We start from the raw sequence: 27,454 nt of genomic DNA, 5'->3' as shown, positions 1-27,454 counted from the left end.
TACCGGTGGGTAAGAAGAGCATACGAATCGTTGAATTTTTTTTTGGTTATCCAGCTGAAGCTACATGGTAGCTTAAATTGTCAAAACTGGACCCGAACAGAAGTTTTGCCTCTACTAGGACCAATACTTAGAAGAACTAGTCTATGTTGACCGCTTGAACACATTTGTTTGAGTATTGTAGAAGCAAATAGAATCTCAAAATTTCTGTTTTTGTATAGATTTCCTTTTTCCCTTCAGTCTATTTACCGTAGGCCTGTCAATAATTAACCAAACAAATAATGGAAGCTCTAAAGACATTAGAAATGTTTTCCGAGAAGTAAAATGTTATATTTGTAGAGAATTTAAATATAAAACTGTGCTTAGAGTTTCTTGGAGCCGACATTCAATATCTAATAGCAATCTATGTTGACAACGGGTGATACTATTATGTCTTCTATCAATTGCAGTGATGTCTGGTATTACAAGTTTTAATAGTCGAACAGTAAGTTTACTTCTAATTTGTTTTTGTTTTAACTTGTTTAATTCACCTATCACATTGTCTTTCTTAGTTTTTTTTGTGTTCTCTACGTAATTCAGTTTAAGTCGAGAAACCTAGTTTAAAAGTATGAAAATCATCGCTTTAAAGTTGAGCGAAGATAATGAATTATGCCCTACCATTTCTAATCGTCTCAAATCCTTTTACCGGAACTTTTGATATCGACGGAGCGGTAACACAAGTTTTAGTTTTGTTGACGACTTAGATTATTAATTTTATTGATGCTTACGAGTGATAAACGTTATATGGTCTTGTATAAACATGAAACGCGATTCTTGGTGGAACTTTTGAAATCTGTGCGAGAGGTATCACAAGTTTTGCATTTTAGTATAAACTCGAAGTATCACTACCGATGCTTATGAGAATCTGTAGATGAAAACAACAGTTTTTTTTCTTAATTTACCTTTTTTGCTGGATAGTAATGAAAAGTTATGTAATTCATATCTGTGATGGTAATCAGATCGTTTTTGTTTTTTTGCAAATCTGATTAAATTGTTATTATATCATTCAATTAATTATCTTAAAGATAAATCGTCTAGCTCAAACCTTTGTAGGGGTATGTGGCGGGACCATCATCATCAACAAGCAAGTGTAAAATAACTATCATTATATAAGTCGTGGTCAGCTATAGGATTAACTTTTCGGTGGCAAAATGAAGCTTCATCATGCGTATTCCCTATCTGTTAATAAAATTTTTCGAGAACGAAGCCATTATTGGATAGTTGTCATGTGTGGTATTTTATATTATGGCTCTTTAATTTGAGACATAACAAAATAAGAGAGGCGCCAAAACTTCTGAAAAAACTTTTACTCAGTTAATCCTATTAATGACAATTGTCTATTAATGTCGATAAAGTTGATTACATTTTCTCTTTATATACCTATCTAGCTAGATTTAGCGTAGCTACGACTCATCATCATCATCAGGAAACACATCGGAAAAGTATTGCAAAAAAGGAGGATATCTCACTTCATTATTACTGAGAAAAGAGGCCCACCTCACTGCATTACTATTCCAAGCTCTATAGCACGATGTCCGTAGGTTCACATGCACATTCGTAAAATCAGTGCGTCAATGCCAAATTGTGACGCGGCATTGAACAAAAATAGTCAACATACCACCACGACAGGATATGTCTTTGGTTGCCATATCAGTGCTAATGGCGTAAGCCCACCCATCGCGGCAAGATCACATATCCGTACGAATCGTTAAAATTGATTTGATATGCTGAACCTTGAATAACTTGTTCGATTGAAAACTAAGTGCGTATTCTTGCTCCACTCTCTTTATGGAAAATGTCCGACTTGTTCCACCCCACAATGAGATGCCATTGTTTAGAAGTATGTATGCGCATATGTTTTCACACCTTTCATATGTACGTACAGTTACTCACAGGAGCTAACATACGATCCATCCATTCAAAACTTGCACATTGGAAAAAGGCGCGGGCACCGCACCAGCTGTTTTGCCGCCCCAAAAGGCGTAGTGAAAGGCAAATAAAAAGCTAATCGTCTGTAATGTAGGCAAAAAGTGCGGCAAGAAAAGTTTTCTGTAAACTTTTCCGTCGTTGAATCCGTCAGCCAACACTTTTTCGTCCGGTGGGGCTGTTTCACTTAGCCTAGGGTACGTGTGCACGGGGCACAAAAAGTTGGCGACATTGGCTGATGGAGTTTTTCTTGTCTTTTAGAAAGGATTATCCGTTTATTACACTTTTCTGTACACGATGTAACTACAGTAGCTTGCGTAAGGAGAGAAGGGGGTAATATGCCCTGTCTGTTTTATTTTTGTAACATCCAAAAAATTATCATCATTGCAAAGAAAAAAGATTTTGTAGCACGAAAACTTTTTTAAGCTTATGGAACAAAGCACAAAGCATCAAACTTGTACCCGATGCAAACCCGATATTATCCCAAATTTATATCTTTTAATTTGGAATAATTCAGACGCGAAGTACTGTCATATGACGAGTTTAGCACAATTCCTTTTAATTCCACCACCTCGTATTACTTTTATATACGCATTTCGACTAGAGGGTCTTGTTCGGGAAATCCCGGGACAAAAATCCCGGGATATCCCGGGATGTAATGCATCCCGGATCCCGGGATTTTTCATGCAAATCCCGGGATTTCCCGAAAATAAAAAATACATGATAACAAAAATATTTAAGATAAATTAATGAATGTATGTTCTGCATAATTGCACCGATTCTAGTTTGTTAGCCCATCGGCTTTTATTTTCCCGCATGTCTTATGCACACCCATACATACAAACATACACAAACAAGCAATCACAGATATCTTCTCAATTCGTCGAGAGAGTGATGAGTAACAATATAGGTCTCCTAGCCTTCTGACTATTTTGTTTTTGGAGCGAACATACAGCTGATGAAAATAAGGAATCAGCTTTCCAGATTTCACAATAATCGAAGCGCCATCCGATGTGCGACCAACTGCGGCTACGAAATTGTGTTCAATGTCAGAACTCGTTAACAGCTGTTCCACGGATTGCTTTATCTTCTCCACCGAAAACGATCCGCAAAGCCGAAGTTGTCTCAAGTCGTCGCACCTCGCTATTAATGACGTTCTTCATCGAAGTCCCCCAAGTCCAAGACGATTATGTCGGAATAAAAATGTTCAGATAATGATGACGACGATTGTTTCAACGACATCAATGGTAGTGAAAAATCAGATGACGAACTCAATTCGTTCTCATTTGGTAATATCTGAACTTATATTATATTGACTTTCCTAACCAATTGTTGAATTTAATTCAGATTATATAAAACCGATTTTGGAGAAACTTTCAAACGAATCCGAAACATTGTTCGAATTCCAGAGGAAGGATGAAAACCGGTTTAGGGAACAACTTCAACTCGTTCAGGATGTTCTGAAAACTAGTGAACTGTGAAATCGCTCCATAAGAATAAAAGTACGTACATAATCAAAAATTATCTGGATCTGGTTCAATCGATATTCGACGCTCCCCAGCCTGTTGGGGTGATATCGGAGGCGCTGAAGGGTCGTGACGTAATGTTGTTGACTAGACTTTTTGCTATCTGAACTGAATAGACAGCAAAACCCTTTCACTTCGAATTTGCACGATGCAATTCTAAAACGAGTAGATGAGCGTCGAGACATCAAGAGATGAGATGGCTTCAAAGTAAAGAAAGGTAATTTTCGATCGCTTCCCGTCACCAGCTGATTAAGTTTGTTTAAGTTCCGATCCACACATCATTTTCTGAATCTGACGGGAACAAGGCTTCATCTCCATAGAAGAGTTGTAAGCTATGGACCAAAAACAGAGAAATGCGCCGTAGCTTGAATAATTTCATCAATAAGGAGCATGCTCTGTTTGAAGTAACTGATGAACTAGTATCGAGTCTGGAGAAGGTTTTCATGGCATTGAAGTCCATTAAAACCACTTGGATTGATATACCCAACCAGCGACTGTTAGATTTTCATACACTTCTGTATAGAACTTACCAAAACCTGTATAAGAACTGGGCATATGCAACATTGTGAGATTCTTATACAATATAAGATTACAAACAAAATTGTAAGAAAAGCTTGCAAAACTGTAAGGTTCATATAATATTTATAAAAGAATCTAGCGTTTTCGCATATGCCCAGTTCTTATACAGGTTTTGGTAGGATCTTATACAGAATTGTGTGCGAGCGGGTGTTCTCTGATTTTAATTCTGAAATAACTAATAAGAATTATTTATTGTCGGATTCAAGCATCAACGCCTTAACATTTATTAAACCGTATTACAAGCAGCCCGGTGGCATCCCGATCTCACACAGTATGTTTGTTTTACAGCCAACATTGCGCCACCGTATCCCACCGACAGTTTTGTATCCTAAAGAGAATCATATGTGATGTTAGTAAACAAAACACATACTATCATGAATTTTACACTGAGATGTTGCAAATATGCAAAAACAAAAAAAAAAACATGGCTGCAAAAACATGGCGTCGTGCCACCCACCGGATTGCAAGCGAGTAGACAAGGGGCGAGTCGTTAGTAAATTGACCTGATACATATTTTACCATTCTTAAAAATGTAATAAATATATGAAATTGTAATTTGCAAGTATTTTTATTTTTATTCCGGGATTTTTTATAGTCCGGGAAACAAGACCCTCTAATTTCAACCTCATCAATCAAATCTCGACTTGAGTCGAGTCAAATACGAGACACTGAAGACGACCTTACAGTTGAGGTCCAAGTACGTATATGTAAAAGTAATACGAGGTGGTGGAATTAAATGAAATTGTGCTAAACTCGTCTTATGACAGTGAAAACATTCCACTAAAAAAGAGCCAAATATTTTTTTAAAAACAGTCCCCCTAAATGTAGACTTCTCGATTATGTGAATCACTTCAGATGAAGATTTTGTTATTGCTGGTTGGATTAGTATTTGCCCTTGTGCATCTGAGAATTGCATATCGAAAAGAAACATAAGCGGATACAGACAATTGCTTATCTGGATTCAATTTTTTTCATAACATGTCACGCATTTTGTTTCATATTGGCTTACCATTTGTGACACATTTCAAAGAATCCCTCCTATTGCATTCCGATGCCATGATTCGTATCTGCTATATTAGAAACGTTATTATGCACCTGCTTGCATTCTGCACAATACAGTCTATGACACCTCATGTCGCCGACACCCACACCGCGTGCAATATTCTCCATGCACAAAACTTTCAATGCATACGAAATGAGCGTCAAAATTCGAAATCCAACCCGATTCGAATGAAGTCCCGATCCGGGCACGTGTTTCTGTTCCAGCTAAACCCCCTTGAATGGGAATCACGACGGACGCCCCGAGTAGCAATCTGTCGTCCGCCAACGAGATTACATTTCTTAGAACATGGAATGAGAAAAATACAATGCGACAAAATGTTCCCTCAATAGGGCGGATTGTTTTCCAGACATAGCGGACGAGTCGCAATAACTCTCCGTCGGAAGGTGACTTATGAATGATACTTGGGGCTTGTTAATTGCTCTTGTCTACGGTGAGTAAAAAGCGCCTCCATCGTGCGCCACCCAAACTGCCCGAGGGGGGTATCGGTTTTGATCGTGAACATACGCGAGATGACAACGATGACGAATTAGGTGCCGGAGATGGCTGAGATGACGGCATCTGAGGCACGTGCGCTGTCCACGAGGTACTTTCAACAGTAGATGCCAAGGGAGTGAATGATTGCAACTTTTTTCTCTACTGTCTATTTCCCTGAAACTGAATTTAAAAGGTCAGGTTTTCTAAAATGCGCATTATTCAAGGAAAACGGTAGCTAAATAAAATTTCCATGAATAATTAGAAATTTTCCATAACAAATTAGGAAATTGTCAATAAAGAAATCAGGGTAATAAATAAATATGAAATTTCCCTAAATAATGCAAAATTTTCATAACCAAATCAAATTTTTTACACAAACCAAAAATAAAATAGCACTTTTCAACGCAAAAATTGCAAATACAAATGAAGAATCAACTATAAAAAAAATCAAAAAAGTTCCATTGAAAAAAAACTTAAAATTTACATAAATAAATAAATAAATATTAACAATAAACAATTACAAAATTTTCCGCAAATTATTTTTTTTTCCATAGAAAAAATTAAACTTTCAACAAAATAATCAATAAAGAGCAAAAAAATAAGAACATTTTCATAAAAAAAAATACAAAATAGCAATAAAATTGATTAAATTTTCCATGAACAATAAACACACAGAGAGGGTCATCTATGGAAAAAATGCTCAGTTATGCTTTTTTATAATTCTTCATGAAAATTTCATATTTTTTATAGCTTTTTATTGTTTTTTTTTTGTTCGAAATTTATTTATTATGTGGAAAATTTTGTAATTGGTTTTAGCTAATATTTATTTATTTATGGAAATTTTGTTTTTTTTTAATAGATCATTTTGATTTCTTTATGGAAAACTCGTCTTTTATGATAGCAATTTTTGCTGTTGACAGTGCTATTTTTTTTTTTCTATGGAAAATTATTAATTGTTCATGGACATTTTACGGAAAATACAGAATATTACGTAAATTACAGAAGTTTTCAAATCACTACCGGCCAGGGATTGAGTCCCAAAAACGGAGGCGAGCCAGCCTGGGGCTGCAAGTCTCCTTAATAAAGCTAATAAAAAAAAAAAAAAAAGATTCCCAAAAAGAATGAACAAGTGTCTCATATATCATCTCTGTATACATATACGATATGTAGCATACCGCGAGAGACTTTTTTAGCAAGCTGTCATAATAGAGAAGTGAATCGGGAGGCTATACCCCATGATAAATTTCTTTTAGAAAGCTCCAAATGCGGGGAGCACGGGCTCTGATGATGCATTTCAACTTATTCTACACAGCTGTGCAGTAACCAACACGAGAGGAGCGAAACAAAGCGAGAATCACCATTTTTCTGTGGGGGCTGCCTATCCGATTTTGTTTTTTCGCACTTGTATACAAGTTTGATAAATTTGTTATCATGGCTTGCTATGATTCGGAACAGTTTTTGCCTCTCGTCCGTTATCTATTGATCTATTGAGAGCGATTTCTGCAAACCTTGCTACCGGCTAAGACAGCTTTATTGAAAGCTTACGGATTTAATTACATTCAATGTAGAACTCCATTGGGTATTATCCACCATAATCATATTTTGTAAAATTGAACTAGTTGACAAATTGGCTATTGTAGGGGAAGGTGTGGACGGTTGCCGTTACTGGTCGGTTGTCGGCAGTTCGGCACTTCGACGTATCTTTTGTTAGAAAACAGATAGGGTCATATGTTCAGGGCTACTCCATAGAGTAGTCAGAGTAGTATGTGTGGGTCTTTCGCACTCCTCAAATACCGGATAGTGTGTTTCGATTATCGCCCATTTTTGATCTTCCTGTGAGGCCTCTCTGTGTTACTATTCTACTGCGAATGCATTTGTCAAAGGTGAGGATAATTTAATGAGTTTTGATAGAACGGTGAATCGAACAGAATGGAAGTAAACATTGCTGAAGGTAAACGAAACTGTAAATACTATAGATAGTAAAATCTATAGATGAGCGAAAGCATGGCTAAGTCGGTTTTTTGACCGTGCACACGCGCTTATGACGTCACAGCCCTTAATATTTCCATTGAAATCGTGACGTCATGCTCGTTTGGAGACACGTTTGACAGTTCGTTTGGAGACAGAGGATTTATCTTCGCTCATCTATATATTCCACTATCTATAGTAAATACTCTTTATGTGTAAGATATTAATAGGATATTATTGTTTTCGCTGGTTATCAGGGTAGGGCAAATAAAACTATTCAGAAGCATATGTTACTGACGGTTTCTAAATACATTTTGCATCAGGTAAACATGATGAATGAAAAGGGTTCTACACAGTATAAAAATGTTACAGCATATATGATGTAACAAAAAGGCTCCGTTCGATTCGACTCATTATTCCATCACTTCTTAAAATTACAGGTCGTCGTTACTATGGAGCTTGTATTCAATATTGCATACGAGAAAAAGTTGGATGTTAAATTAGAAGCTATTGAACACAAAATCATGGGTTCAAATATTTCCATGGCGTGTAACTTTCAGAATTTTTTACTGTGTACAATTGGAACAAAAATATAAAACATTGAACTGGTAGAAAGTTCCATTAATCCCATTTTAGTGCAGTGTTTTTCTTGATGTTAGCATCATGCTAAAAAAAACTAGTGCTCTGATAACGAATTTTTATTTGTTTGTCGAAACACTGATCCATCCTCATCATTTAGATGAAGTTATCTCATCGTCTACAACGTTTAGAATAATATTCACGGCTGTACGAAGGTTTTTATAAATTTTCATTGCAAAACACTTTCCAAAACATGTGGCACAATTCTAGGAAAAATAGTTTTAGAAAAGATGAACTCATTACGCCAAGGAATAATTTATCATTTGCAATTCCTCTTCTGTCTATGTTATAATTTTGCCAAACTTCTTTTACACTCCGCCCTCTTTAAGTGAGATGTAGTAAATTGATTTTTCAAAACGAAATATGTTTGTTCTCCAAAGAATATCTGCCAACGTCTTCGAAACAATATCGTTTCCAAAAATATTGCACAAAGTGGCTTTTTTCAGCCATAACCATATTTTATCATTTTAAGTGGATTTTTTGTGGTACCGGTAATCGACCACATTTTTTTCAGTATATAGAATAAATTAAATGTCTCTGCCAGCTTATTGATAGCTTATGCCTCTAGGTTTCCATCGGTATGCAAATATCACCATTTTGTGCAATTGGACAAAAAATATGAACCGAAAACAAAAGGGTGCTGAAATCCGACCACCTTCCCCTTATCATTTCATGGATAACAAAGGTCGATTGAATGAAATAGGTTTTCCGTCAATTGCGAAGTACAAAGTGGTTCGATACCTAATCTCAGAGTCAGAGTTGTCCAACACTTTTGGCAAAAAGAAAACCATAACCAGTTTAAGCCACTTTAGTTCTTTATTGCCCCATCCCGATTATCACTCATTAAAAAGGTGCAACATTTTATTACAATCTTACAAACTCCATTAGCTTGTCTCAATTCGCGTCAAAGGGATATATTGCATTAAGTTAAATGCGAGCCTTCCCAAAATTACAAGAATTCATGGATTTATGGACGTTTTGCCGATTTTATCGCAGCTTTGTTCAATGCTTATAGATTATTTCATTCCAGAAGCTGAATTTCAAAATATGTTGTATGATGAACTTCTAGTGCAAAAGTTTTTCTACAACTCTTCCTAATGGTTCGTTGTTTGAATTCCACTAGTAACGGAGTTATAGATATAGTTTCTGTAACTTAGAGTAAATGATAACAAAATTCCAATCATTTAGTTTAAGTTACTGCAACTAGCGCTCTAACTCCGTTATTAGTTGAATTCTAATAACGAACCATTAGGCAAAGTTGTAGAAAAACCTTCGCACTAGAAGTCCACCATACAACATATTTTGAAATTCAGCTTCTGGAATGTGTTATTGACAAACTACTAAATGATCGAACCCAAATTACTGAATGATCGTTAACATCCTTGCTCCAGAGTGGGTCCCTTGATCATAACTTACTCTTGTAGCGGTTTTCAAGAGGTTGTCATGTATGTAGTTCTTAGTGTTATTGCTAGTCTTGAAAATGTACGCTGAAAGACTGCTAATAGAGTATGATAAAACTAAAAATGTTACTAGGGCTTCCATCAAGTCTCTGGCACGAGAAAATATGGACTGGGTATGTTTTTGTACCTACATTGAATTAAATTTAACTCTTCGATCTAAAAATGAACGGTTGCATACTACGAACATGGACGAGCAGTTTCCACCAACAAGGTATGATAAGCCGCAACCATTTCGCTCGTTTGCTGTTGAAGATATGTTTTTATTCTGATCAGCTGCCCAAGCATATTTTCATTGGGTTATTATCTGACATTCCGGTTACATGCTCGGCCAGATTTTAGCGATATTAGGGATGGAAGGTCCCTCTAACAGCTGATGTTGATTTGCCTGCTACACATTAGTCTTCCATCTGCACTTCACTTTTTATGATAAACAACTCGGCCAATTGCGACCAAACTATTGCGAGCTATCGTGAAATAGACTGGCCATAATTTCCATAGTCCATAGTCCGATCGGACCAATTTTCAATAGGAAACAATGGGAAAGGATTCCCCGTCGAATGCAATTTGTTGCTAGTTAATCAGTTAAGGATAAGTAGTGAGTGAGAAAGTGAGCTAGACTTTTTGCACTTTTGGTGCCCACACACTCACACACAGACATCACCTCAATTCGTCGAGCTGAGTCGATTGGTATATTACACTACGGGACTCCTGGCCTTTGATAAAAAGTTTGTTTTAGGAGCGAATGTGTAGCCTTTACTTGTACTTAGAGTACGGGAAAGGCAAAAATCCCTTTAAAATGCATGATCCGACTATGTGTTTTCCAACATTACCAAGATCCCGAAAGCCGCTGCAAAAATTGATCTTATGATCTGAAGGAGGTTTTGCAATAAAGATAAACAATGATTTAAGTGTCAATACAACAACAGTTCAAATCAATGAATAATAATGTATAATAATTGTAAAAAAGATTTCAATTTTCCCCAACCTTCGAAGATTCACAGTGATTCACCGGAATAATTCGTCCACATAGGCACCATCGATATGTTTGTTCTTAAGCTAAGCTAATAAAACCCTCATATGATTCATCCACCCGCACATACTGCTCAGTGAATTAATTAACTCCCCAAACAAACACATTCATTCCTTACCTCCGTTCCCAGACCGCTGAAGAAACTCTCCACCTGGGCGCGCTCAAAGTCAGTAATCATGCCACTGTCCAGACTTATCAGATCATGCTTGCTGTACTCCAGCTCGTTGTCGTCCTCGTTGATGAAGTTCCCATTCAACGGCTGCTTCGGCTGTTGGCTGTGCCGTCCATGATGGTGGTGATGGTGGTGGTGGTGATGATGCCGATGGCCACTGCTACTGCTGGTGCTGCTTTCGCCACTGCTGTTCTGGCTGGGAATCGACTGGGACTCGCTGGTTGCGTCCAGCGACCACTCGTGAATGGCATCGCAGATTTCCGACGCTGACCCGTCGGAGCTGTCCGATTTGCTCGATGTGGACGGAGCACTGGCGCTGTGGTCGCTGACCGATTCCAACCGGTGCCGCTGAAGGTGTGTCATCTGCAAAGAATGGATCCGAGTGTTAATGACGCATTGAATTTCTGGTTGTAGGTGGGGCTGGGATCCCCTTGGGAACACCAACATGTTTGGGTGGTAATAGTTTTCTCATTATAAACGGCTGTGGGTCACTGCTGAATGGACACACTAATGGGCGGAATGCTTTCCGCTAACGAGTTGTGTAGGGAAACTACTAGCCGCAGTCGATCGACTTCTGTAATAGCGGACTAATACAACAGAGGTGAGAGAGATAAGAGTGATAAAACCGTACAAGCCCCACCACTGGAAGCGATTTTCTATTGGCATAGAATATAGAACATTACTTTCGAATGTACCCAAGGCGAAGCACTGACGGTTGCTGTTGACGTACAGTCCCCAGAAAACTATGCTGACTAATGGCAATGTGCGAAAATGCCTTTGCGCCGTATTCGCAGTCGTAGGTGAATAAAAATTCAGTGTTGTATAGATAAGAAAAGAAAGGTAAACAAATGGTTGTTTGGTTCACTGGGGAGTCGCCATAAGCGAGCATACATATCACATATTTATACACATGAATGCGATAAGATCGAAAGGAGAATAACAATTACCATATTTCAGAATCAGAGCAAGAATCACTTGATTGGACAATTATGTGACATAAATCGAAGCAATAACCTACTTCGGTTGAATTTGTACTGGTATTTACCGGCTTTGGAATTAATTTATCGAACGTTAAACATATGTCTAAGGAATTCTGGTTTGATGATCATAAGCATTTTATAACTACTTTTCTTTGCATCATATTTGTTTTTCATCAGCTCATATGCGTTCTACTAAAAAGTCTATTGCTTGTAATCTAATAAAAACCTGGAAAATAAATTGACTAGTGCATAATACGATATTCAAGATCAGCACATTTCTAGCAACTAACAAGATTTCTTTGTGTTTCACGCATCGTGTGACATACATAAAAGGCACGATTTTATTCCAAGAAATCGCCCATAGCAGAGTTCATTCCATCATCATATTTCGTCAATAGATTTTCATATACGTTGCTCCGAACCATGTCAACCTGCTTGACGAGGATTTCATATCCCCATCAAACCCTTTGCCATTTGAAAGCAAGTGGACAAAATCGTATCGCAGCTCAATTCACTACCCCTGCACAACAGCTCGAAACCATTTTCCCCACCCAATGCTGTAATGCGGTGCGATACGATACGACAAATCAACGTCAGATGCAGTAGCTATATGGTATACGGTGGGCGAACGAGCTCTAAATTGATGGTTTTCCGGTCAATGCTCAAGGATTTTCCGTAGGTGGGAAGGATATCTGATTCGGTTTTGCAGCGAGCGAATTCGGCGAAATATCAGCCGCGGCACCAGCCATGGAAACGCGATGGCACTCAACGGCGATGTGATGAATGAATGACGCTGCTGACATGCTTATCGATGGCATCGCGATTGTTACCTTTGTATGTGACAGTCATTTCGCGGCCGAAAAAATAACTCTTCCTCCATGAAGTTCGGAATGGAGATTTATTTTTAGAATTTGTTTAGTAATCGCTTATCATAAGGCGAGTTAGTCCTATTCCACATTACGTGGTCCAGCTTTGTAAAGAAATAGAATTGTAGGAAAATCATCAAAATGAATAGTAACGATAGAATACAGGGACACTGCTCCTGGACTTCATGTCACAGCTTATATGTTCATCCCATCAAAACAAAGAAAAAAAATTTTTTTTTTGTTTTGCCTTTCTCGTATACTAAGTATACGTAAAGGCTATACAATCACTCCAAAACCAAACTTTTGATAGAAGGCTCGGAGACCCATAGTGTTATATACCAATCGACTCTGCTCGACGAATTGAGGTGATGTCTGTTTGTATGTATGTATGTATGTATGTGTGTGAGCATGTGTACAAAAATTTGTAGACACACTTTTTGGAACTTAGAATTGGCCGAATTACTCGCAACCAATTCCATTTGACTGAGAATCATGTCTCATTATTTGCTATTTAAAATTGGCCAGATTGGACTATGGGATCAGAAGTTATGGTCAAAATACTATTTTCTATGCGCAAAACACGCTAAAAAACACTCACTCATATTTTTCAGTATTTTTTTGCACGAGAAAGGCATCAACACCGCTAGGTGGATTAATCAGGGTTTTTTTTACTTTTAAAATTATTACAGCAGTGAGCATTCATGCTAGCAAAAAGAAGCGAAGAAACTGATGCTGTATTTCTTTCTTTCGTTATGAGATGAATATATGTATGTTCAATGAAATGGAAATGGGATCAGTTTCCCAAATTACATGTTTTTACTATGGAGAAATTTGCTTTGAGGTTCTCCAAAAAAGTTTATCTTCAAAATATTCGTGCCATATGCAGCTAATTTGAACACTAATCCTCTATATTTAGGTTCAATTCGGCGGTTCAAATATGACGTTCCCTACTTTTTGAGATTTTAAGAACTAGCCTACCCTCGTTACGCTTTTTTGTATACCTACTATACTGCCCCCAGTCGCATAACAGTCCCATTTGATTTTTCATCACTTTTGAGTTTACCCAAAGAATGGTGTTTATTTTTAATGTACGATTCAAAATTTGACTTTTGGAGTGAAATTATAGCCTTCTGGTACGGTGTAGGATCGAAGTGTGCTGCGCAAGACGGATGGACGTCAAAAATTTTCACAGCGCGATTTTTTTCCATTTCCGCTTCCAATAACTATCAGAAGAAAACTGGGAGTATGTTTTTGTGCGCGGAGTTGTTTCAATGGTGAGGTATTACGCGTTGCAAGGAAAATTTGGATTAGTGGAAAATTCAAACCGCACTGGCAAACCCCCTCCCAAAGTAGACCTCAAGCTCAAAGAACGCCTCTCAAGAAACCCAAACCCAGCTGTAGCACAGGAAACCTTCAAAAACCGCATCCGGGAAAGGCACCAGAAACACGACATCCGATTCACGGACGGGTCCAAGGCTGCCGGCAGAGTCGGCATCGGAATTTACTCCTCCACCCTCGATGAATCGTACCGACTGTCGGACCGTTGCACGGTCTACTCAGCTGAAGCAGCCGCAATCTTCAGGGCCATGGCCATACCCAGCACACTGCCGATCCTCATCGTTTCGGACTCGGCTAGTGTCCTAAGAGCCCTGGCGTCACCAGCCAGCAAGCATCCATGGATCCAAGCGATCGAATCAGTAGCCAACCGCAACACCACGCTCCTCTGGGTACCCGGCCACGCAGGAATACCCGGCAACGAATATGCAGACGCACTGGCCAATCTCGGAAGAACCGACGGCTTTATGAGCAGAGAAGTCCTGGCAGCGGACGCCAAACTGTGGTATCAGGTATCAGAACGTCGGCTCAGGAGGCACGTTCCCCTCAATATGGGAGATTTGTGCTATCGCCTTCACTGGCCTTTCTCATCATTTATCTGACGGAAAAGGAAGTGAAAAGGGGAAAGGAAGAGGAAGTGAAGTTGGAAAGGAGAATGGAACCACTTATAGGAAAGCCAATCATGTAGACTCACACGCATTCAGCTAGGGACTAAAGAGAGATGTCACAAAAACATAGAGGACGTAACAATGGGTGAACTTCAAAGACGAAACACAGAGTGCACTGTGAAAAACGCATAATGCGAATCCATATAGGTGACAATCACAAAGTACATTGTAAAAAAACGCATAATGCGAATCCATACAGGTGGCAATTCGTTGAAAACTAAGTAAAACACATATTCATATCCCCATTCTTATTGAACCTCATGTTGAGATTGAACAAGAGTATCCGAACCCGAACGTCAAGAACGAAACACAGGGTACACTGTGAAAAGCGCATAATGCGAATCCATATAGGTAACATACACAAAGTACATTGTAAAAAACGCATAATGCGAATCCATATAGGTGACAATTTGTTGAAAAACTAAGTAAAAAAAACATATTCATAATCCCACCCTTATTCAACCTCAAGTTGAGATTAAACAAGAGTAGCTGAAGCCGAACGTCAAAGACGAAACACAGAGTACACTGTGTGCATAATGCGAATCCATATAGGTGACAATTTGTTGAAAACTAATTAAAACACATATTCATAACCCTACTCTTATTTAACCTCACGATGAGGTTGAATAAGAGTAGCCGATTATCTTGGAGAAGTAAAAAGTCAACTACGCCATAGCTCCGGTTAGCGCAGCGAGGGCTAAAATACTGTGAATGGGGCCCTGGTGCTTCACAGGCTCCGTTTGCGGTTAGGTTCTTATTAGACCCCCCTAACCATTCATTCGTTGGCACGGTAAGCATAAAGCCGCATCACACCGAAAATTAGGGGTCACCTGTATGGTGAACTTTTACCACTGGAACAGGAAATCCGTAATGTTATTCTTAGTCAGATAACCAGCTGCCGACACCACACGGCTATCTAGGCTGTTCGTGGAGAGAAGTTGACATTGACTTTACGTCAACTCGCAATGTGGCCGAACAGCCGAATATGCAGACGCACTGGCCAATCTCGGAAGAACCGACGGCTTTATGAGCAGAGAAGTCCCGGCAGCGGACGCCAAACTGTGGGTAAAAACAGAAATCGCCACAGCATGGGCAAACGACTGGCGACGGCAGAGAAACTTCTGTCGCATGCTGAAGAACTCGACCCTACCAGGCAACGACAGCGACAACCGTCGCGAGCAAGTGGTGCTCTCCAGGCTGAGAACGGGCCACACCAACGTCACCCATAACTTGGGTGGCACCACACAGAAAAAAATAATGAAAACTAAGAAGAGCGTAAAAAATAAAGACATGGAAAATTACACTATTTTGAGCGGTCATGGATATTTTCCAACAAGTACACCCTAAATGTCTGCAATTTCTATAGCATTATTTATTTATTATGTCAGTTACTACGGCATACATCATATAAAAAGTGACATAATGCAATGGAAATTGCATACATTCAGGCGATTATATCGTTTAAATTTACGCTCTTTTTGGCATTCCCTTTATGTGCATTACTTTCGTGTAAATTTCAACAACTTTTTCTATCTGTGCAGCTTACATAACATATGCGAGGAGTGTGATTGCTCTCTGAACATCAACCACATCTTCGGCACATGCCCGATCTACCACACAGCCCGCACCAACAACAATATCTCCAATGCCTACTCGGCCCTGCAAAACAACCCGCTGAACGAGAGGAACACAATCAACCTTCTCAAAGACGCCTACCTCTACACTATAATATAACAGAAAACCTGGCATCACACCACGACAACCCACCGAATGAAGACCCCCGCATCGAAACTGGACTATTCTCAAGAAACCACGGAACACGACCTGAACCCCTCGAAAATAAACCGACCCGACAACGAAATTGGACAACTCTCTCAAAAAAAAATGGAACACAAATCGAATTAACCCTGGAACCCCAATAGACCCCGCAACGACAATGGACACCCTGCAGAATACGCACCATCCATGATCGAACACTGAAGATCTCCGGTCCCCTCCGGTCCGAAGCCATTAAATATCTTGCAGCGGCACCCCTCCGGGCCACTCGACCATCACTAGAAGATAAAATTAACCACGGCACCCCTCCGGGCCGCAAACATCAACAAGAATAACAAATTTGTAAAAATGATATGTAATACCCTTTATATTTTTTTTCTGATACCAGAGGTGAGCCAGCCAAGGGCTGAAAACCTCTTAAATAAGGACGATAATAATAATTCATTCGTTCAACATTGAGCAATAGTTATGGTATAGGTGTGATGATCGTATCTGTTACTTAACAATACTGAAATTGCAGGAACAAGATTATTCGTTCAAAAATGATTGCACAACTAAAATATCTCAAGCCACCGATCCAAGTACTGTCGGATCTTCACTTCACCCATAGCTGACAGTGCGCTGGTGTTGTACCTAAATCATTGCTTCCATCATTTGCACAGGACTCACCGCATCCGCCTGCTCACTGCACTCCATCAACTGCCTCATCGCGGATGTCATCCAACCGCCAACAAGCGACAATGCGATAAAGTAACACAATGTTCATCTAACCGCAGCCGTCGCAGTTTCAGCATCTCTGCCAGAGAGCAGAGACTTCTTAATTGCGGTTCCAAGAGTGGTTGCGCTTTGTGCGAACGGATCATCATAATGATGATTTTTGAGTCTGTCATATCCACATGTAGAGAACGATGGTCGAAAGTGCTCCCCTGAGGATATTTATAATTTTCACATAATTGTCAAATCATTTACAACATTAGCAGTTCTTACATCACCTAGATAAAACTGTAGAGAAAATAATTTATGATTTGCTATTGCATTTAAATTGTATTGTGGAGAAAGTTTTGGTGTGGATAAAAACAACAAATATTTTGATTGTTGAGCAAGATAACCAAAAAGTCAAATTTCCGTGACAATTTCCCCCGAGGGTACGTTTCAAGCCATTATCTTCCATCTCAATTTGTCGTTCCGTATGGGCGCGGTACGTCGCAAATAGGAGGCAGCATATTGCGCCTTCAATGAAAATTGTTGGCAGCATAATAGGCAGCGAAATTTTCAAGAATCACTTCATCTGGCATCAAGCATGCTTGAGTGACTTTCGTTAGGACATGACTTTCTGCAATGGGCGCTCCACAGATAGGTGTTTATTTAATTAAATTGGCCATAAAAAGATATTTGAAAAACATACTAAATATCTAAACCGAAAAAATGGAGCTCAAGCAGTCCTTCGGAATATTAAAAGGTTCTAAAAGGCAATCAGTCTAAACTTTGCCAAAGTTTTACTCATTGGCTCGCAATAATATTTAACGGTATTTATAGTACTCACGATTTCCTAGTTCGCCACGCCATAACAGGTAGTGATTATTAGTTCGACTGTTATGGCGTGTGTTAGTTTGCTGTTATCCTGAATCTTAACGAATATGTGCTGAGTCAATCTGAGCAGAATATTGTTATTTTAAAAGGGATTTCCAGAATTAAAATTTAACGAATTTAATCCTGAGCAAAGTTAATAAATTATCTAACCGTTCTATTAAACCGTGAAATTTTTTCTAACTTTCAATAAGATCACAAGTATTGGTACAACAAAATGGAAATCCTTTCAATTTTCAGGAAGCCGTTCTCAATTTCGGTCATAATGTTTGCCTCATTCGACGACCGCTATATATTTTTGATCTAATTTATTTGTAAAGCAGCCCACTATACAGCAACAGACGAATGAGGTTGTTGGATGTTTCAAGTGAATTTCTGAACACTAATGATGAGCATTTGGCGGGCGGGAAATGCACAGTGCGGATGTTTCCGTGTGTGCATTTTACATTCCATGGCTATAATCTTGACGGGATTCTACTTGGAACGGTTGTCGCAAAGTCGTCGAATTTGTCACGTTTCCCATCCTTGTGCTGCTTGATAAGCTTCGACGATGTTGTCAGCTGCCATGTTGAACCGGGAAGAGCTTGCAGAAACGTGATCTATTTTGAAACGATGTAGAAAATGGCACTCCAGTAACCGTTCATTGACTTTTTCACTACTGTCTGCATCATCTGATCGAATAAGTTTCCCCCCATTTCAGAGGCGAAATTCCTCAAATGCAAATATGATAAGTTAATCTTCTCAGTAATTGCCAATTTCATTACTCGTTCGCCGCTCGTAACGGCAAGCTCATTTTATGCTAAATGTTGTTTGCAAATAAAACACAGCAGGTTTAAGCATAATTGAATTTCGCACCGCTCACTCGGTTTGAGATTTCTGCTGTCTCGCAGTTGATCACGTTAATTTGCTGCGCAACGAGCCATGTGTCGGGCGGCGACATCGAGAATTCAGGAAACTTCCAAAAGGAAAGTGGGGAGGTGAACATAATTCTCCACCCTTTCCTTGCCTGCCGGTACCCGTTCAGAGCATGCAAACAGTAAGCAGAATTGTTAAAATTTCCTAGCGCTTGAATGGTATAAAAACTGTCGGACTTGGTGGAAAGCGCGGATGTCAAGGACCGGGAAAATTGTTCTTTGACTTTCCACATCTTGACGGCGGTTGTTGTCTGGGTGACAGACTGCAACTAAGTGGGTTAGTCTTTTGCCTTTAGTGTGTTGAATGAGTTTGGGAAATTCAATTTTAAAGATGACTTTTAAAAAGTGATACACCATTGATTTATTTGAATATTTTGAGTTTTTCAGATGATCAAAGTATAAGTATTGAAGTATTTGCTATATGGTCCAACAAGGATGAATTTCTATATTTTTCGGTATTATTCATTCACCCACATTTTAGGATAGGTCTCCGTGGTCAAACTCCTTCTCGTTGAAGAAATCAACCAGGTCGATGAGAGGACAAACTATTCAATTGATCACCCATCCCCACCATAGTATCTGTTTCCGAAGAGAGGCTGGCCATTAGGGCTTCCAGTTTTGCCGGAAATCACCTTCTCGGGAAACAGGAAATAAAATTGAAATTTCCCGGGATTCCGGGAAGTGATTATGAGCTTCAATAATCAGAAAAATTTTCAAAATTATCATCAAAATTTTTTTTTTTGAGATTATATTATTTCGTCAACAGTTTTGAAATAGTTTTTCTTTCTGCTAACATGTATGCTCATTCGTGAAAAACATCAACAATCATCAAATTGACGCCACAATACACGGTTCAAGGCCGCATCTCTCCATCCTCGAACTGCGCCCCACGCTCGCCAGGTCGTTCTGTATCTGATCAGCCCACCTTGCTCGCTGCGCTCCACGCCGTCTCGTACCTGGCGTATAGAAAGCGAACACCATTTTTGCAGGGTTGCTGTCCGGAATTCTTGCAACATGCCCTGCCCATCGTACCCTTCCGGATTTATCTACCTTCTGGATACTGGGCTACTGGGCCCGAAGGGCTGGGCGAGCTCGTGGTTCATTCTTCGCCGCCCCATACCGTCTTTTTGCACACCGCCAAAGATGGTCCTAAGCACCCGTCTCTCGAATATTCCGAGTGCTTGCAAGTCCTCCTTGAGCATTGTCCATGTTTCATGTCCGTAGAGGACAACCGGTCTTTTTAGCGTCTTGTACATGACACATTTGGGGCGGTGGCGAATCTTTTTTGAACGCAGTTTCTTCTGGAGCCTGTAGTAGGCCACAGTACTTCCACAGATGATGCGCCTTTGTATTTCACGACTAACATTGTTATAAGCCATTAGCAAGGATCCAAGGTAGACGAATTCCTCGACCACCTCGAAGGTATCTCCGTCTATCGTAACACTACTTCCCAGGCGGGCCCTGTCGCGCTCGGCTCCGCCCACAAGCAGGTACTTCGTCTTCGACGCATTCACCACCAGTCCAACTTTTGTTGCTTCTCGTTTCAGGCGAGTGTACAGTTCTGCCACCTTTGCAAGTGTTCGACGTCATCCGCGAAATAAATAAATTGACTGGATCTGTTGAAAATCGTACCCCGGCTGTTACTCCCGGCTCTCCTCATGACTTCTAGCGCAATATTGAACAACAGGTACGAAAGTCCATCACCTTGACTTAGTCCCCGGCGCGATTCGAACGAACTGGAAATCAATGAACAGAAGGTGCGTTGGGACCTGGAATTCACGACATTTTTGATTGATTTTTGGTACAGTAAAGATCTGGTCCGTTGTCGAGCGGCCGTCAACGAAGCTGGCTTGATAACTTCCAACGAACTCATTCACTATTGCTGACAGACGACGGAAGATGATCTGGGGTATTACTTTGTAGGCGGCATTAAGGATAGTGATTTTCCGAAAGTTCTCACACTCCAGCTTGTAGTCTTTCTTTGTAGATGGGGTATATGACCCCTTCAGCTATTCAGTTTGCCAGATTCTGACTATCAGTTTGTGCAGGGCCCAGCTTGAGAAGCTCAGCTCCGATATCATCCTTACCAGCTGCTTTATTGGTCTTTAGCTGTTGGATGGCATCCTTAGCTTCCCTCAAGATTTCAGCTGGTTAGCTCCTATCGTCCGCTAAACTGACGTAGCCATCTCCTACGCTGCCTTGACTTTCATTTCCTGTACTCTCAGCACCATTTTAATGTTCGTCTATCAAGATGCTCCTGTCCTTATCCTTACTCGGCTCGCGGCACGAAACATTTGCGGGATGCGTTGAGCTCAGCTTTTTCCAAGCGGAATTTCCAGAATCTGTCTGCACTCTTCGTCCAACCAATCGTTTCCTCGATTTTGTTTCACATAACCGACGCTGTTCTCCGCTGCGTCGTTACTGGCTGTTTTAACTGTATTACAGCAGTCCTCAAGAGGGGCCCCAGCAAGGTCACCCTCTTCCGGCAACGTTGCCTCGAGATGCTGAGCATATGCAGTGGCTGCTTCAGTCGCTCTAGTGCCGTCCATTAATCAGAACGTGGTCGATTTGTGATTCTGTCTGCAGTGGTGCTCTCTAGGTGTACCGATACGAGAGGCTATGTTGGAAGTAGGTGCTGCGAACGGCCATATTCTTGGAGGCGGCGAAATCAATTAGTCGTAGTCCGTTTTTGTTCGTCAGCCGGTGAGCGCTGAACTTCCCAATAGTCGGTCTAAACTCCTCCTCTTGGCCAAACAGAGCGTTCAAATCTCCTATGACGATTTTGACGTCGTGGCTTGGGCAGCTGTCGTACTCACGTTCCAGCTCCAGCTGCGCGTAGAGTGCGTCCTTATCATCATCAGTGCTTCCGGAGTGTGGGCTATGGACGTTGATTATGCTGAAGTTGAAGAACCGGCCGTTGATCCTCTACCTACACATTCTCTCATAGATCGGCCACCACCCGATCACGCGCCGTTGCATATCGCCTATCACTATGAAAGCTGTTCCCAGCTCGTGTGTGTTGCCGTAGCTCTGGTAGATGGTATGATTACCTCTAAACGTTCGCACCATTGATCCCTTCCAACAAACCTCCTGCAGCGCTACGATGCCGAATCCACTCAGCATTTGCCGAAGGTATATCTCAGCAGGAATTCTCGGTAAAATTTCGTAATAGCTCCTATGGAATATCTTATTACTTCAGGAACTTCCGGTAGAATTCCAGCAGGAATCTACGGAGGAATTGTCTGAATAGCTTCCAGATGAACTTCCTGAAGAACTGAAAAAGAAGAATTCTTAGCGAAACTTCCGAGAAAATTCTTAAGATAGCTTCCTGGAGAAATTTTGATGGAAATTTTGTGGGAAGTCCGGAAAGAATTCAAACAGGAACTCTGTGGAAACTCCAGGAGGAACTTCCGGATGAAGTTCTGGAGGAACTTTAGAAATCTTGGAGGAACTTTCGGATGAAATCCTGAGAAACCTTCGGAAATTTTGGAGGAACTTTTTGACGAAATCCTGGAGGAACTTTTGGACGAAATCCTGGAGAAACTTCTGGAGAAACTTCCGAACGAAAACCTCGAGAAACTTCCGGACGAAATGCTGAAGAATCTTCTGGAGGAATTCCTGGATAAATTTCCAAAGGAAGTCCTGAGGGACTTCGGACGAAATCCTGGAGGAGCTTCCGAACGAAATTCTGGAGGATTATTTTTTTTTTACATTTCTTTATTTGGTAGGCACTCTGTGTTTCTTAACCGCTACTGTGCCGTCATCTACTGTGGTACTCTGCTGTACAGAATCCACACAGAATCTATTTTTAGACATTCGTTGTTGTTATCATTGCCGGGTCCATCTCATCGTGAGTCCATTGTGTCCTTTTGTCCGTATCGTGTATCCAATTGCTCGTTGCATTGTTCGGTTGCCGCTTATCTGGGTACGTTGGAGGTATGCCTCCGAGAAGAACAATTTGTCAGTCGTCATCGGGCAGCCGTGTCGGTAAGAAGCGCACCCCAAAACGCCACCGTTTGAGCTGCACCTCAGGCGACTGACAAGGGTTGGTGGAGGGGCTGGGAATCGAACCCATGACCGTCCGCTTATAAGGCGAACGTGTAGCCAACTACGCTACGGGACCCCCCTAAATTCTGGAGAATCTTCCGGACGAAATCGTGGAGTAACTTCCAGACGAAATGCTGGAAACACCTCTGGAGAAACTCCTGGATGAACTTCCGAACGAAATCCTGAGGAATCTTCGGACGAAATCTTGGAGGAATTTCCGAACGAACCATATAGGAACTTACGTACGATGTCTTGGAGAAACTTCCGGACGAATTCCTGGAGAAATTTCCAGACGAAATCCTGGAGGACCTACCTTTTGTTCCTGGAGGAACAAAATCTTGCTCGAGCAGCCGCCGCCAGTAAAATTTCAATCGGCGCACAGGTCTAGTGACAACATCCGAAACTACCGTGGGGGGTCGAAATCCGCAAAGCATCGGAATCCGTTCAATGTTATTTATTTATAAATACTGTATATTAGGGGTATTCACTAAACGGCGTAGGTTGCTGCGTATCTGATTATAGAAATGTTTCACGCACAATCATAAGGGACATATTTCAAATCGCCTATGAAACATTTCTATAAACAGATACGCAGCAACCTACGCCGTTTAGTGAAAACCCCTATTATCCTGTTCATATACTTGACAGTAAGCTTTTTGGTTATTGTAATGGACAGTAGGCTTTGAAATTAAAACAACAAAAATTAAAAACAAATCACCACCCAGAAAACTCGTAGCTTTTGCTGCCATTTGTTCGCATGCTAACTAGAATTCTTCCATAAGTGACTGTTTAAAACTGTGAATAACAATAAATAAAGCAAGATAAGCAGGAACTATCTATAGTGGTAGTAGAGTCAATCGATCGGCTGTAATTTAAATATTTAGTCAAAAATAAGCTGTACGGATTTTGATCCTTTGATTCGAAATCCATCTACGGTGGACGGATTTCGATTCAGGAGGTGTTGACTTTGTTCATTATTTTAACCTGTTTTTCGTAACTTTCAATGCGTAAAAGTGTAACACTCCAAAAATAAAGGCCCTCGTGAACCTGTCGAACTAACGAAGAATGTTTTGTTTGCGTTCGATTTGTATGTTCTAGAGACTTTTATATATACTGAAGTGCTTAGGTGTACGTATTACGATGCCCCACGGTAACAACCATTTTAAAGAAGTGAAACTAAAAGTTAAGTTTCAAACGCTATGGTGGCATTCAATATTGAATCACAAAATTGTGTAATTCACACTGTAAATTCCTCATAAATTTACCTTTTTGATCGTTCTATTTCGCTTAGTAACACTAAGCAAATAACTGAAAAAAAACTTCCGAGTAGTTTTTCACTAGATCAGCGGTTCTCAACCTGGGGTACATGTACCCCTGGGGGTACCTTCGCCGGGCACAGGGGGTACCTCGGACAAAAATGCGTTATGGCGGATGAATTACAATTTTAATCAAAACCTGGAACACTCCTTCCAATTGACCCGGAAGCCTTATTTTAAGAGGTTCAGAAATTTTCTTCAAAGATGCCCAGAACTTTCTTCTTCTTTTTTCTTTTCTCCCTCATTTAAAACCCTCGGAAAGTTTTTTTTTCAAAAGCCTCTAAAGGCTCCTTCAACAGGCTTCAAAGCCTCCTTTTAAAAGACTGGAAGGCCTAAAAGCTTTCTTTCAATGGGTCTGGAAGCCCTATTTTCAAGAGGTTTGCAAGCTTTTTCTTCAAACTTTTTTTTTCTATTTATTTATTTATTCAGACTAAGGCCGAAGTGGCCTGTGCGGTATATAAGAGTCTTCTCGATTCAGCTCGGTCCATGGCTACACGTCGCCAACCACGCAGTCTACGGAGGGTCCGCAAGTCATCTTCCACCTGATCGATCCACCTTGCCCGCTGCGCACCTCGCCTTCTTGTGCCCGTCGGATCTTTGTCGAGAACCATTTCACCGGGTTGTTGTCCGACATTCTGGCTACGTGCCCGGCCCGCCGCAAACGTCCGATTTTCGCGGTGTGAACTATGGATGGTTCTCCCAACAGCTGATGCAACTTGTGGTTCATTCGCCTCCTCCACGTACCGTCCGCCATCTGCACACAACCATAGATGGTACGCGGCACTTTCCTTTCGAAAACTCCGAGTGCGCGTTGGTCCTCCACGAGCATCGTCCAGGTCTCGTGTCCGTAGAGGACTACCGGTCTAATGAGCGTTTTGTAGATTGTCAGTTTTTTCTCCTTCTTTTAAAAAGCGTTTCGGAAGGCTCCCATCAACAGGCTCAAAAGCATCCTTTTAAAAGGCTCGATAACCTACTTTCAAGAGGCTTGAAAGCCTCTTTTAAAGGACCGGAAGCCTCCTTTCAAGAAGCTCAGGAAGCCTCCTTTCAAGAAGCTCAGAAGCCTCCTTTCAAGAAGCTCAGAAGCCTCCTTTCAAGAGGCCCGGAAGCCTCCTTTCAAGATGCTCGAAGCCTCCTTTCAAGAGGCTCAGGCCTCCTTTCAAGAGGCTCGGAAGCCTCCTTTCAAGAGGCTCAGAAGCCTCCTTTCAAGAGGCTGGAAGCCTCCTTTCAAGAGGCCTGAAGCCTCCTTTCAAGAGGCTCAGAAGCCTCCTTTCAAGAGGCTCGGAAGCCTCCTTTCAAGAGGCTCGGAAGCCTCCTTTCAAGAGGCTTGGAAGCCTTCTTTTGAGCTTTTTTCTTCAAACTTTCTTTTTTTGCCTTTCTCGTATAGGGTAAGACACCCAGAAATCGCCCTCCCCCAGTTTTCCTTACCACCCATTTTAAAATCTTCATTTCTCGTAAACTAGTTGTTGAAAACAGTTACAGTTAATGGTTTTCCATACAAGCATCAATCAATCATGAAAAACATGAACTCGAACTGTTTTCAACAACTAGTTTTCGAGAAATGAAGATTTTAAAATAGGTGGATGAAAACTGGGGAGGGTGTCTTCTACAAAGTATACGTAGAGGCTATATGTTCGCTCCAAAAACAAACTTTTTATAAAAGGCTCGGAGACCCGTAGCATAATATACCAATCAACTCAGCTCGACGAATTGAGGTGATGTCTGAGTGTGTGTGCGTGTGTGTGTGTATGTGTGTGTGTGCGCACCAAAAGATCAAAAAAGTCTAGCTAACTTTTTTTGTACTTACCCTTGATCGATGGGCTTGGAAGTTATGGCCAAAATACTTTTTCTCATAAAAAAGTGCGTGAAAAAGTCTAGCCCACGTTTAATGCACTTACCCTAAACGGATTCCCTCACAACAGGCTGCATTCGACGCAGTATCCTACCCCATTATTTCCTACTAAAAAATTGGACGGATCGGACAATGGGCTTGGTAGTTACGGCCAAAATACTTTTTTTCATACAAAAGCGCGTTAAAAAGTTTAGCTCACTTTTAATGCACTTACCCTCAACCGATTTCCTCGCAACAGGTTGAATTCGACGCAGAATCTTGTCTGACTGTTTCCTATTGAAAATTGACCGGATCGGACTATGGGCTCAGAAGTAATGCCCAAAATCTCGCCCAAAATACTATTTTTTTACCGCACGAGAAAGGTATCATCACCGCTAGGTGGATTAATCTGGGTTTTTAAAAGGCTTTAAAAGGCTCGGAGGCCTCATTCCAAAAGGTTAGTGAACCTCCTTTCAAGTGGTTCGGAAGCCTCCTTTCAAGAGGCTCAGAAGTCCTTTCTCTAAAAGGCTCGGAATTCTTTTTATGAGAGGTTTGGAAACATACTTTCAAGCAGTTAAGAGGAATCCTTTCAAGATGCTCAGAAGCCTTTTTTCAAGTGGCTCGAAAACCGCCTTTCAAGAGGCTCGGAAACCTCTCTTCAAAAGGCTCGGAAGGTTGTTTTTTAAAAAGCTTCGAACTTAATTTGAATTGGGAAGTTTCATGTAAATGAAAATATCAGAAAAATTTTTTGGTCCATTTTCCATATATCTTATGAGTTAAGCTTATTTTCATTAACAGCAAAAAAACAAAGGGGGTACCTCAAATAATGGAAAAGTTCTAACTGGAGACCCCAGAACTAGATCCAGTGGTCTTAATATATGTGATGACAACATGTTAACGTTGATAGCACTTATAATATAATGACAAAACATGTAGGAAAGCGATGTTGTTATCTGATAGCTTGAAATTCAATCCAAATTATGCCAGCTGTTGTTAACGGGTTTTGCGAAATCCGAACACGTTCAATGCTCAAATGAGAGTCACGAAAGAATGATTTATCTATTGATACTAAATGGTGTAGGTGTTCAAACAATCGATGCATAGGACAGTGACTGATCCATGAAACAATAATGAATGTAAATCAATTCCTGCAATTAGTGACACAAACATCCGTCAGCTTCTGGCTTTCCCTTTGAATACAAACAAGCTCGGGATGAAATTGTTATTCCAACCGGTATTACCTAGTGACGCCAGAATCAAGCTT

General features: G+C 40.6%; 1 protein-coding gene across 2 annotated transcripts in view; it reads right to left on the bottom strand.

Moving 5' to 3' along the window:
• Positions 1–27,454, bottom strand: part of LOC134212443 (uncharacterized) — a 437,347-nt gene that overhangs the window by 17,903 nt on the left and 391,990 nt on the right. The window contains exons 1-2 of one of the 2 annotated variants that reach the window (XM_062690311.1): positions 11,319–11,457; positions 10,820–11,236 (exon numbers count right to left, since the gene is read on the bottom strand). In XM_062690311.1, coding sequence (XP_062546295.1) covers positions 10,820–11,236; positions 11,319–11,345 — 444 coding nt within the window. In that variant the 5' untranslated portion in view covers positions 11,346–11,457. Of the gene's footprint in view, positions 1–10,819; positions 11,237–11,318; positions 11,458–27,454 lie in introns of those variants that run through there. The other variant, XM_062690312.1, reaches the window with a different exon arrangement.

The sequence above is a fragment of the Armigeres subalbatus genome, chromosome 2, assembly GCF_024139115.2.
Source record: "Armigeres subalbatus isolate Guangzhou_Male chromosome 2, GZ_Asu_2, whole genome shotgun sequence".
NCBI lineage: Eukaryota > Metazoa > Arthropoda > Insecta > Diptera > Culicidae > Armigeres > Armigeres subalbatus.
Note: the sequence above shows the minus strand (reverse complement) of the source record. Positions and strands in the feature narration are given on the sequence as shown.